The sequence below is a fragment of the Silurus meridionalis genome, chromosome 15, assembly GCF_014805685.1.
Source record: "Silurus meridionalis isolate SWU-2019-XX chromosome 15, ASM1480568v1, whole genome shotgun sequence".
Lineage (NCBI taxonomy): Eukaryota > Metazoa > Chordata > Actinopteri > Siluriformes > Siluridae > Silurus > Silurus meridionalis.
Window position 1 is genome coordinate 22,672,091 of NC_060898.1, and position 13,426 is coordinate 22,685,516.

Below are 13,426 nucleotides of genomic sequence, written 5' to 3' on the forward strand. Positions count from 1 at the left end.
CTCGGTTCAGAAATGAAGACTCGGGGAAACTCGGGAGCAAGAAATTGTAATAATCGACTTGATTCCAAGTTACAGCTTACAACTTCGAAGAATATAGTGAGTACAAAGAGAGCTTGGAATGCTCTAAAATGGGAAAACCTAAGAAAACAACTTCACAACTTGGAATTCCCACTTAAAGAATTTTTTAACACACATACTCAAAGTCGTAAATTGTAATTCCTGACATCCAAGTAGGTAAAAAGAAACTTCAAAAACATCGGGGGAAAATTCCTACATAATTAACATCATTCCAAAGCTACAAACTTCCCAATTCCGATGTCACAGTAGACTGTGAAAAAACAAAAAAAAACAAAACAAAAAAAAATTCAAACTTGGAATTCCCACTTAAATTTATATGGAAAATGTAAGATTTTTAACTCATATAGTGTGTGACTTTAATTCACAACCCGTATTTCCTGACATCCAACCACGATAAAACTATTGACTGAAGCCCGGAACGCACATGACTTTGTGTCAACGACGACAACAGGAAATAAATCACCACTTCACAAGTCGTATTTTCATACATCAGTTGGTTAAATCTACAACTCTGACTGAACTGTATTGGGTCAGCAGCCTCAATCTCTATAATGTTTGAGTTTATAGCTAGAAAAAAAATTGGGGGGAGAAAAAAAAAAATTTCACGGAGGAGTCAAACTCGAAAATGAGTAAGTCCAAGTTTGGGTTTCCCAATTCCGAGTTACATCAAATGCTGCGTTATTACACAGTTATTCGAGATCAGTCAGTTTTCAGTAACACGCTGTGCGTTTGCTGGGAAAGGAGTAAAATAATCCAGGATGCAGCGAAGTCAAACACAGATTGGATTGGATCTAGATTGGATTATTCTGTGTTTATTATTGGATTACAGCATTACATCCAGGGCGCGTTTGAAACGTATATACATTTAAACCTCAGCCAAGAACTAGTCTACAACATTTTTATGCTAACGAAAGAACGTGAGATTTTTCACGATTTATAAATCGTTCCTGTTCTCATTTATGCCATTTCCTCCATTTTTCTTTCTCTCTAAAAGACGCCAAAATGCAGCTTTTTACGATAACAAACTTCTATGTATTCGAACGTAATCCGACCAATCGGAATAGAGAATCGGACAACGCTCCGGCGTAAGACGTAACAGGAAACGAATCTTCCTACTGATCGTGCTACTGCGAACAAAAACGAACAAGTGACACACTTTGGGTTTTCATTTCCTGCTTCCTTTGACAACATACTTAAACGGCTGCATGGGTGTAGCTGACACGAGGCAAGTCTACGTATGAAACTCTGAAGAACACATTTCTGTTCTGTAGGGTGTAGTCTGGAGAGAGAGAGAGAGAGAGAGAGAGAGAGAGAGAGAGAGAGAGAGAGAGAGAAAGAGAGAAAGCAGACTTTTGGGAGACTGATACACATCTAAACCACATCTACTAATTATATTTATACATAGAATCCGACTCTGAGGAAATCATATGATTGAGATTTATCTTTAATAGGGTCTTTTTAAACCCCGGAGGGTGAATTCTCTTCTTCTCATGAAAAACAACAGTAAAAACAGTTCCCTTTTGCTGTATATGTTTTACTTTATAACACATGATGTGATTTCCTGGAAAATTCTCCATTATATCCATACACAAAGAAGTTAACTTTTAGTCCTATTTGCTGTTAACCTCCATTTTCTGGGAAGATGTTCCACTAGATTCTATGGAGATTTGTGGAGAATTATCCATTAGTAAAGACAGGTAGTGATGTAGATGAGAAGTTGAGGAGGCCTGTGGGTGCAGTCAGCGTTCACATTCATCCCAAAAGTGTTCAATAGGGTTTAGAGCTCTATAGCAGATCTTTCACTCCAACCCATGGAAAGCAGATCGTCATAGAGCTGGCTTTGTGGACAGGGCATTGTCATGCGGGAACAGGTTTGGGTCTCCCAGTTGAAGTGATTGAAGTGAAAAAATGGAGGCATCCAATAAAATTGTGTGACTAATTGAACACAATTCCACCCATCCATCCATTCATGGTTTATTGCTGAAAAACCTTTTCTAGGCACTAAAAACTAGACCGGCTGCTGAAAACGAACAAACTCCGCGTTATCGTCGCTGGTTATAAAAATAAATGGAGCGTTTTGTTTGCAATGGATGCAATTACCATCATTTCTCCAAACCTGGTCCACTGAACATCTCTGCCACATTATCTATACAAGTATACACTATATGGGCACGTGGACATCTATTTGACACAACATGTTCATATTTAACATCCAAATCCTTCTTTTTTGCAGTTAATATACTAAACTCTGTTCATTCATGAATACTGTTCATTCAGTTACAAGAGCATTAGTGAGATCAGGTACTGATGTTGAAAGATGTGAGGAGTATTTAATCAACCGATAGTTGATAGAAAATGTACTAAAGGAAGCAAATATGAATATATTAATTAATAAACAATAAATACAAATTTATTAATATATAGTGCTCTCCATGCAGCAAACAGTCGCACAAGTCAGTAAATGGCCTCTAGAGGCCGCTCTTGTAATGACAGCGGACCGGAAGCCGGAAAAACTATCCATACAGATTTTTGCAGATAGCCGATAGTTCCAGCAATGGACTATCGGTGTCGATTAATCGGTCAACCTCAGGTGTTTAGGGGATTGGGGTTGTCAGGTTGTTTTTTCACTCCAACCTTTACACCAACAAACCTGCCTTCATTAAGCTCGCTTTATCCACAGATACTGTGTTTGGGCTTCTTGGTTCCTCTCAGTGAGAAAATATAAGGCAGACATTCAAACGCTTTCGTAACGGTTTGAAGAAGAACCGCATTTGGTCAAAGTATTTACAACTAGAAGAAGAGGCAGAACTACAGTGGCAGATCTTCACATCAGTAGGTCTGGAGGTTACACTGAACATAGCATCAAAAACCTGGAAAGATGAGTTTGTAAAAAAAGGTCAGGTGACGGTATTTTCTCATCATCACGGACGATTTCAGGTCCAAACTTCTTGCTTATACAGTGAGCTATGGTGCATAAAAAAAAAAAAATTCTTCAACACATAATAGAAAATAACATGCAGTAACAGCCATCCAATCAATGATACTCAGTCCTGCATTCACACATGTCGTGGCCTGTTTCTATAAATTCACGTCTTGAATGAACTCCAGACTTTTTTTCCCCTGCATTCTCTGATTCATAGAGAAACACGTTAACGGCCAGGAAGTGATGGTGTGAGCACATGATTGCGAAAAACGCAACAACCTCTTTCGCAAACTGCTCAGAGATCTCCCTTCTATCAAGATCAAGAGCTCTTGACCTCTAAGGGTCGATAAAGACCCTGGACATGTCTGTTCTGCATCACACACGCCAAAACCACGAGGAAGAATTCAGCATATTCAAAGATAGTTTAACGTTACTTAATGCTTTTTTTCTTTCAGTACTTTTCAGAACTAATAGGCCGATTGTATTTGCGCAACACTATCATGGTCCATTCATGGAATCAACTTCAAAAACAACCACTGAAATCTGGTACAAAATATTTGGGTTTTTTTTTTTCCACGAGCCGAGATCTGCAAGCAGAAGCAAAGTCGTCTCTCGATGTCTTGCAAGCAGCAAAGCGAATAACAGTGCACAACTTCCTCTTTTTGGCCTTGCCACAGTTTCCTCTCCGACTCGAGCAGTCACAGCAGGAGGAGCGTTTTTAATTTTTTTTTTTATATATACAGTAGCTTGACTGAAACGTTTCCTTAAGTATCAGTTCTCAAATATTCACCAGATTTTAGTCTTAGGCAAATATATAAATGTATATCCCTTATATATCCCTTCTAACATCCAATCAAAAATTCTCTCCCAAGATCGAACCAAGTGATTGATTGGTTGTCATCTCTACTGATGGCAGAATGAAAGAAAAGTCGCTGAAAAAACACTCAAGTGGATTTTCAGGTGCCGAATGACATCACAGCACGTCCGTTGTCGCGCGAAACGACTAGAAAACCGCAGAAGTCTCTTTTCGTGCAACTAAACCTCCACCAAAGACAACTTCTTCAGGTCAGGTTTAGATTGTTTTCTCGTGTCTGCGTGCCATAAAGAAGGTTCCTGAGTCAGGCAAAACCGAGCATGATGAAAAGCTGCAAACTCGGAAAGAGATAAAGAGATTGTGCATGGTTTACACAGCCCACCATGGCAAAACAGGACATTAAATCACTTGAATCAATACTAATATACCAAACATCTGATTATATACACTGACTGGTGCCTTAATTATCCTATCAGATGAATATGTTTATGCAGGATGCGTCCAATTTTACAGAAATTCATCAGACTTGGTGAGAAGATTCACAGGAGAATGGACTGACTGGCTTGTGCTGACAGAAAGTCTATGGCAACCCGTTCAGTAACACCTCTACAAATCACCTTAACATGCTTCTCTTACACATCAAACGCTTGAGGTGAACCTTTAAATAACCGCTCTTTTCAACAGTGCTAAGAAAGAAAAGCATCTCAACACAACAGAAGCTTGAGGTAACCCCTAAAATTAGAGAAAAAAAAACCCCTTTACAACCATGATGAACAGAAAAGCATCTCAACACACCAAATCTTTGAGGAACCTCATGAAATAAACAGTCTTTACAATAACCCTAAGCAGGAAAGCATCTCTACACAACAAACCAAACCCTTGGGGTATCCCCTCAAAAAAATAAACACTTTAAAACCATACTGAGTAGAAAACCATCTCAACACGATAGAAGCTTGAAGTAGCCAATTAAATAACCAATCTGTGCAACCATCCTGAGGAGAATAGTTTCTCAAAAGTCCAAAAGAACCCAATCAAATAACCACTCTTCGATCATGCAGTGCAGAAAAGCATATCAACATGCCAAATCTTTGAGGAACCTCATGAAATAAACAGTCTTTACAATCACGCTGAGCAGGAAACCATCTCTACACAACAAACTCTTGGGGTATCTCCTCAACAAAAACCACTCTTTAAAACCATACTGAGTAGAAAACCATCTCAACACAATAGAACCTTGATGTAAACCATTAAATAACCACTCTGTGCAACCATCCTGAGGAGAATAGTTTCTCAAAAGACCAAAGGAACCGAATCAAATAACCACTCTTCGATCATGCAGTGCAGGAAAGCATCTCAACATGCCAAAATCTTGATATTAACCCTCAGAAAACCACTCCTTACAACCGGGCCGAGCTCAAAAAATCTTAACGTACCAAACCATTGAGGCATACGTACTACTAGAAGCAGCTCTGAGGCTACATGGCCACCAGAACCTGACAGAATTACAAACCTGAGATGCTTTTCTGCTCGCCACAGGTGCAAAAAAGTTTTTTTAAAGCCTGAATAAACTAACGTGTGATTTTCTGACAAAACGTTTATTACAAGACATGAATCATCTTTATGAGGTTTATAATGATCATAAAAGCATTCGTTACGTTTTTACCTATTGTTTGCCGCAGGTCTTCACACAGGCTAATGTGAGGAAACTGAAGCATCTGTTTCCACTTCTTGCTCTTGCCTTTTCGGTTTCCACCCCCTCCTAGCAAAGGAGAAAAGCAAAGATCAAATTAGACACAGGAACTATATAGGCTGTAAAAGAATATTAGATTAGAAATAGAAATCGCATTTCAAAGAAATTACAGTGGGGGGTTGAATTCAGAGGTGAGGCTCGTGCGAATAAACTGCAGCCTATGTGCACTTCCAGTTACGGTATATTACTGTAAGTAGAAACGATATAGTGAGGCCTTGTGGGATATCGATAGCAGCAGTGGAAGGGGTCTGACAAACCTCGGAATAAAAAAAGTTCATAAATAAATAATGATAATTAAAACATCTATTCAAGAATGTAGCATTTAAATCACGACCTGTCTGATGTTACATCACAGGTACTTTAATGTAAAAAAAAAATTGCTTTAATTTGTATTTCTTTTTTTTAAGTCGTGTCATTTAAAAAGATGTATTAAATACCACTAATTTAAATGAAATGGAAATAAAGAATATTAAATTCAAATGAAATAAAATAGAAGCAAAAATTCTTTAAAATAAATAAATAATAAAAATGTATATTAAATAACTAAAGAAATGCATCAATTAACTAAAATTAATTTACTAAACAAAAATAACAATGAATTAATTAAAAGGTTTAACAAAAAATTATCCACTTCTCCAATTAAAAGATTGTAAACACAGATTGTCAGAATTTTTCTTTCAAGTCGTTTGGTTTTAAAACACGTGACATAATTAAAAATTTAATAGAAATTAAGAATAATAAAATAAAATGGAATAAAAGCAAAGGCATTAAAATAAATACAAATAAAAACTTTTAAATAATTAAAATTTCAATTAATTAAAATATATAAATGTTAAAAAAAAGAAAAAAAAGAAAAAAAAAAGAATCACCGCTCTAATTCAATAAAGGAACGCACAGATTGTCGCTGCATTTGGTGCAAAAACATTTTTAAAAATTAAATAAACAAATTGTATAAGTTCAACCCCTTTATGTAAATCTCACTTTGTAACCGAGAACTCACAGATCGACCGCGGACCTGGTAGGTGTTTTCTGCGAGACACCTCTACTCAAATCAAATCCTAATTCTAACTCTAATTCACTTCTTTCTATAATTGAATTCAGTCGCGTGTTAAGAGTAGCTAGCCGCTATTCGGAAACTGCATCGGTCTGAGCGAGGGCGCTTAAGTGATTCGACCGTCTGCACTGACTGCATATAAATAATTCACATGTTTCCAGGAACACGAAGGCAACTGGGCAGAGCGTATGGCACTAATGTTTAGATAAGGAGAAGTTGTTCTAGAAAAATAAACACCCTGCAGACATTTTCCCTAACGCCATGGTATATACACAGTATATACACAAACCGTCCACGTGAACCGGGCAGGAAACATGTATGTTAAACATTAAGACAAAAAAAACCTTATACGCTGTATGGAGAAAGGTTTTGAGACCCCTTGACTTTTCCAATCACATGTGGTTCTTCCCTAAAAAAAAAAAAAAAAAAAAAAAAAAAAACAAGCACAATCGTATCTGACGTCTTTGATTTTTCCTTCACCAGGAGATCCAAACCTGTTCCACCATGACAATATACCCCTGTGCACAACACCAGCTCCATGAAGATCTGCTTTCTATGAGTTGGAGTAAAAGATCTCCAGCTATAGAGCTCCAATCCTATTGAACACCTCTGCTCCCCAGACCTCCTCACCTTCTCACTTACATCACTACCTGACCTCTATTTAGAGGAGTCAGTGTGCAGTTTGTGTAGCAAAGATACAGACGTTATTGTCTAAATAACAGAAGTGAGTACACCCTTACTGAACATGTCAAAACTGTGTCCAAAGTGTGAATATTGTGTGTGAGCACCAGTGTTATGTAGCACTGCTTTAATCCTCCTGGGCCTGAAATTCACCAGAGCTGCACAGGTTGTTGCTGGGATCCTCTTCCACTCCTCCATAATGACATCACGGAGTTGCTGGATGTTCGAAACATGGAGCTTCTCCACTTTCCGCTTGAGGATCCCCACAGGTGCTCAATAGGGTTCAGGTCTGGAGACATACTGATCTTCTTACAGCCTCGCCATCTTTAAGGAGAGCAACGATTCTAATTCTCAAATCCTCAGAAAGTCTTTAGCATGAGGTGTCATGTGGAACATCCAGTGGTCAGTATGAGAGAATTGGACTCAATGCACAGAATTTGAACTGCTCTAATACAAGATACATAAATTTGTCTGGTCCCGTCAAGCAGACAAAAACATGAACATGATAAAGAGGACATGGGACTTTGCCTGGTAACATGGCGTACAGCTGTTATTACTTAGGGAGGACTCACTTTTGTTAGCAGTTATTTAGACAATAATGGCTGTATGTTGACTTCTTTTCAGAGGACAGTAAATCTGTACTGCTATAAAAGCTGCACACTGACTTCTCTAAATACAGTTGTACTCTGTTGTAGACCGGCTCGGACATCGACCTTTTCGCTTAGCGAACAGTTTTACGACCGAAATTTTCGCCCGCTGAACGACCAAATGCCCCGACCCACGTGGAGCTTTTTTTTTTTGGTACTTTTGTAATCCACCTGCCACACCCCCTTCGGCGAATGTCAAAACCTTCGCTTTCCCTGAAGCCCCCGGCTTCAACAATGCACACCTGGGGCTTATTATTCACTCATCCCCAGCTCCTATATAAACCCCTTATTTAGCCACACTTCTTGTCGGTTATTGTTGGTATGTGAAGGTGTTTGGTGCATGTTTTTCCTGTTTTCCCTGTCACACGTATTCCTATGCGTTTCTTCCTTTCCAGACTCCACGCGCTCTCCACGGCTGTGCTTTCTATCCAAAGTGCACCCCGGATTACCTTTTTCCTCCCGTGCGTTCGCCTGTGGACCTCGCCCCTCCAGGGCGTACCAGATATCTCTCTCTCTCGTTCGTCGGGATTCTATGGACTGCCGTGTGTTTGTGTGTTTTTGTGTTAAACTCTCTGTGTTTTCGTTAAACCAAAGCGAACTGTGCTCCGGCTTTGCCTCCGCTCATTACGCTGCATAACAATTATATACAGTATTATTTATGTACCTGTATTATTTAGTATTAATACTGCTAAAAACAGGGCAAAAGTTGTTAATAAATGGCTATCGGTGGAGGTCGGGAACGGATTAATTGGTTTTCCATTATTTTTATGGGATAATTTTGACCGGTTTTAAGGAACGGATTAAGGTCGATAAGCAGGGTACCACTGTATATCCAAGTTTAATTTCTATAGTATTGTCCCTTGAGAAGAAAATGGTTGCTGAAATGTGAGGGGTGCACTTACTTTTGTGAGATACTGTATCTTACGGTCAGGTGTCCACAACCTTTTGGTACCTATAGTGTAGATACTTTATTTTTTAGACTGAACAGACATTGTCACAGAAAACTAAAGGTTTTAGGCTTAAGAACCTGGGGATGTGGGCGGAGCTGCTCATGCTAAATAAAGCTACTACAAGGCTACTACAGGGCAAAACATCCTACTAATCGCCATCTTGAACAATTTATATAGAATCATTTATGGAATCTTTTTGGACCTCAGGCAAGGTGTATGAATATGCGGAGATCATTGAGGAACTTCAGACAGACAATAACCTGATCTAAGGATCGAGCAGCTGTGTTTAGAATTTCATTTGCATGTTGGAGACGTTATGTTACTATTTTGCACCCATTCTACATCAACCCACACCAAAGAACCTCCAAACAATCATGTTCCAAAAAATCTTTTCAAAACCATTTAACCACAATGACAGAAACCTCATTGTTCATCTGTCGAACCTCGGATGATCTCTACGCAGTGAGAAGAGAGCGTATCGGTCAAACTCGTTTCCTGAAGGCTTTGTCAAAACCTCAATTAAGATCAAAGTTTTCGATGTAACGCTCGTCCGGGTTTTTAACAATGATCTTTGTGTTGCTATAGATTTCGGAAACTCGACCCATGATTGGTTTGACAACCATGAGGACCATGAGTTTCAACAAACAAAAAAATCTTTGTATAGAAGCTGAACTGAGCTGTACATACACTCAAGGCGGGACGAGAGAAAGCTCACTGGGAGTTCCTGAAGTAAACCTGACAGGGCGTAGCGACCTAGCTAAACACACACAATGTAATGAGCATTTTTCAGGTGCGGAGGACATCCTAGGCTCTTTGGAGTTAGTAAAGTCAGGTACTGATGGAGGTGAGGAGGCCTGGGGTGCAGTCAGTGCTCGCATTCATAACAAAGGTGTTCAGTAGGTTTATAGCTCTACAGCAGGAGATCGTTTACTTCAACCCTTGTAAAGCATAGATTCATGCAACTGGCTTTGTGCACAGGGGCGTTGTCCTGCTGGAACAGGTTCTGGTCTCGTAGTTCAAGTGAAGGGAAAATTTTTATTCTACTGCATCCAAAGTCGTCCGCTACAATTGTGTGTCGCCAAACTTTGGAGTAACAGTTTCACGGAGAACAACATATGACTGGAAAAGTCAGTTGTCCCAATACTTTGTTCATATACAGTGGTCCCCTGGAACTCACGGGGGTTACGTTCTAAGACCCCCCCCCGTGCAAGTTCCATAAATCCACAAATTTTGGACGCACCCCCGCAGCACCTATGGTACCTAAGTGACTTAATCTAGACATTATGTCACTTTAATACAATAATCTGAACATTCGGTCCTGTTGCGGATTCCGGCGAATTTGAAGATAATCCGCAACTTGCTGTTAGCTTTCAAATAAGAACCTGTGAATTATCGGGAATTCACTTTGTCATTTGTAATACTTCCTAAATTCTGTTGAAGGTAAATTATATCTACTAATTAAACGTACGAAAATATTTTGTTTTTTTAACCATTTATAGCTGCATTTCAGTGTTTTCTGACGTCCGTTTATTGTCCTTGATGTAACTGACTGTGATGAGGACTGTCCTGTGGCGGAAAACCTACAGACTGTTACAAAGTGCTGACGTTAAAGACTAAATTGTCAATTATGATAATACTAGAAACTGATGTATATGCTACAGCGGGAACCAATGACGCACTTGTACTAAATACTACTATGTAACACGCTAACTTGTATCCAGAGAATTGCCTTTCAGTTTGTTGATAATGTTACACGACTTTACCCAAATACTATTCCCATCTGACGTAAACCCTTAGCATCACAGCAGATCGAAGCTCAGGATCTGTTTTGTGCAAGTTCACAGAAGTTGCTTTAAAAAAAAAAAAAAGATCTCCAGGCAGTTCCCTTTCCTCGTTGTTGGAATGACTGGTCCAGGTGCAGGACACAGTGGCCTTGTCGTTAGGAAAAACGCATGCAATGGGGTAAATGGGGTCATGGGCTTTGTCCCGCTAGTCCTGTACTAAACAGTACGTCGAATTAGCTTGCAGGTTTAGACTACATCCTGAAATTGCGTTTACGATTTACTGGGCTGTTTCATGTTTTTTTTTTTTTTTATATATATGATTTATGGTGGTACGGGAATTCTTTTACTTTCCTGTTTCAGTCCAGTTGTTTTTGAAGCTTCTTAATGACAGATTAAGAAGAAAAGCCTTGTGACTAAAATAAAGGAAATGCCAGGAACAGGGAAGTCTATATACACTAAAGAAAAACAGGACGCAGGCGATAATCTTTCGAACTGCAAGATCCTCGATATTACTTAAATCGTTATCGCAATAACGTTCTTCGAAGAACTGATGACTGAAAATCATCATTAAAACATCTTCCTCGTGTGCTTCGAACATCACAGACGTTCCTGATGAGCGTTTTTGTGGGTGTCTGCTGTATCACTGGATTCAGCATGATACAAATATTTTCAATTTGTTTAAAGATGCCTGCAACGGTTCACATCCAGGATTCTCAGAACTTGTCAATCTCATGATGAAACTCTGAGCCTGGGTCATAAAGCTCTAACATGCGTTAGGTAGCAAAATGAAACAAATGTACATGCAAATCTAATTATTTAGAAAATCAGCCGGGCGTACTCGGCATGGCATGCTGCGAGGTGTTGTTGTTTGCAATTCAAAAAATATGACCAGCATCAGAGATACAAGCAACAAAACATGCGCTTGTGTCATTACGGAAAGCATGGACAGTGATGCGAATAACATGGGGTGTTTATGCATGCTAAGAAATTGGACAATGTCTCGAGACTGAGCATTCAGAAGGCCAGGAAAAGAAAGCCAAACAGGCGCCTTCTGGGATTTGTGTAACACATGGTGTTGTGTGTGTGTGCTTATAGTGTTGAAAAGATTTAAATGGTAATAGGATAATGGGTTTAAACGTCAGGAAACATTTGTAAGGATTTAATTTGTGCCTTATTGTATTTTATTTTATTCCCATCAAAGGTGGAGGGAAAAAAAAGACCAAATCATGTGACCCTGTCAGAAATCAAAAATCTCGCTTTGCAGGAAAAACAACCTGCATAGAAATATAAAACCATAAATATCGATGACCTAGCATGATTATGCATAATGATAAAAACAAGGTGATAAAGTTTCAGAGGTCTGTAAACGTTTCCTACTAGATTACAAGATTAAATCAATCAAAATCAATCCTGAACACCTCCGAGTTCATGTATGCGAAAGATGGCCCATAGCACTTTCCTCCGATTCTGCATGAGCGTCATGGCTTAGTTGGCTCCCCTCACAGTTCTCGGAGAAAGCTCGTGTCAGCCTTCATTCTTGGTAGCTATGTTGTGATGATGGATTGCAATCCGAAATACAAAATCAAGGAAATAATGATTAAAAAATTGCCACCACTACATTCAAAAATATAGTGCCTGGGGCATCATCCGGAGACGGTCGCTTGTTTATCCTGTGATTTAAGTTGTGACACGATGACGGAACAAAAATAAAAGCACTTCAAATCAAGTTATTTATCATATTTTATCATAGAGGGCTTAAAAATAGATAGAAATGAACAAATCTGAAGTTTTACTAATTTTAGGTTTGAAATCCAAACCTAACCCTGACCTGTTTAGTTTAGGATGTTGCTTAAGTTCTTGTTGTAATAGCAGTTAACTAAGAGGATATGATGTAGGCAAGTGAAGGTGGCAAACACACACACACGCACACCTTACTGTTTTGTAAGGAACTTTTTGTGAGGACCTAACTAACTAGTTAATGCCGTAATACAATGTAAATCAACCCATAAATCGATCTGTAAAATCCACCCTGACTTTTGATTATTTAGTTATTGTAGGTATTAAAATAAAATAACATGTAGGAACAATTAATTAAATATTCCTATGCTTTTGGGGATTTTCGTTAAGATAGGAAAACAAACCCTCATTCATTCTCCCTCTCACACACCCACATTACTGTGAGGACCTAACTAGCTACTGTTAACTGCAACTTAAATCAACCTGTAAATCCGCCCTAAACTTTATTTAATATATACAATATATAAATATATAATGAATAAATTAGATGTTTATTTGTAGGGACCATAGATATTCTTAAGCTTTTTTGGGGGTCTTCGTTAAGATAAACAAACAAGCCCTCTTATTCACTTCCACACTTCCGCACACAAATACAGCTATTTTTTAGTTATTAAGATAAACAATTTGTTCAAAAATGACAAATATATAATAAATAAATGATGTTTTTGTAGGGACCACTGAAGAGATATTGCAAAGTTTTTTGGGGGTCTTCGTTAAGATAAACAAACAAGTTCTCATTCATTCTGTACAAAAACATCAAATTTATTTATTATATATGTCATTTTTAAACAAAATATTTTATCTTAATAACTAAAATAGCTGTATTTGTCTTGTTGGTTATGAAGGTAAAGGTTAGGGTGGATTTACAGGTTGATTTATGTGGTATTACAGCAAACTAGACAGAATGTACAGAATAAATGAGAACTTGTTTGTTTATCTTAACGAAGA

At 38.4% G+C, this 13,426-nt stretch overlaps 1 protein-coding gene across 1 annotated transcript in view; it reads right to left on the reverse strand.

The window, feature by feature from the left end:
• The window catches only part of grk6 (G protein-coupled receptor kinase 6), a 35,860-nt gene that overhangs the window by 19,973 nt on the left and 2,461 nt on the right, over positions 1 to 13,426 (reverse strand). The window contains exon 2 of the mRNA XM_046867945.1: positions 5,479 to 5,574. Within this exon, the coding sequence (XP_046723901.1) occupies positions 5,479 to 5,574 (96 nt within the window). The remainder of the gene's footprint in view (positions 1 to 5,478; positions 5,575 to 13,426) is intronic.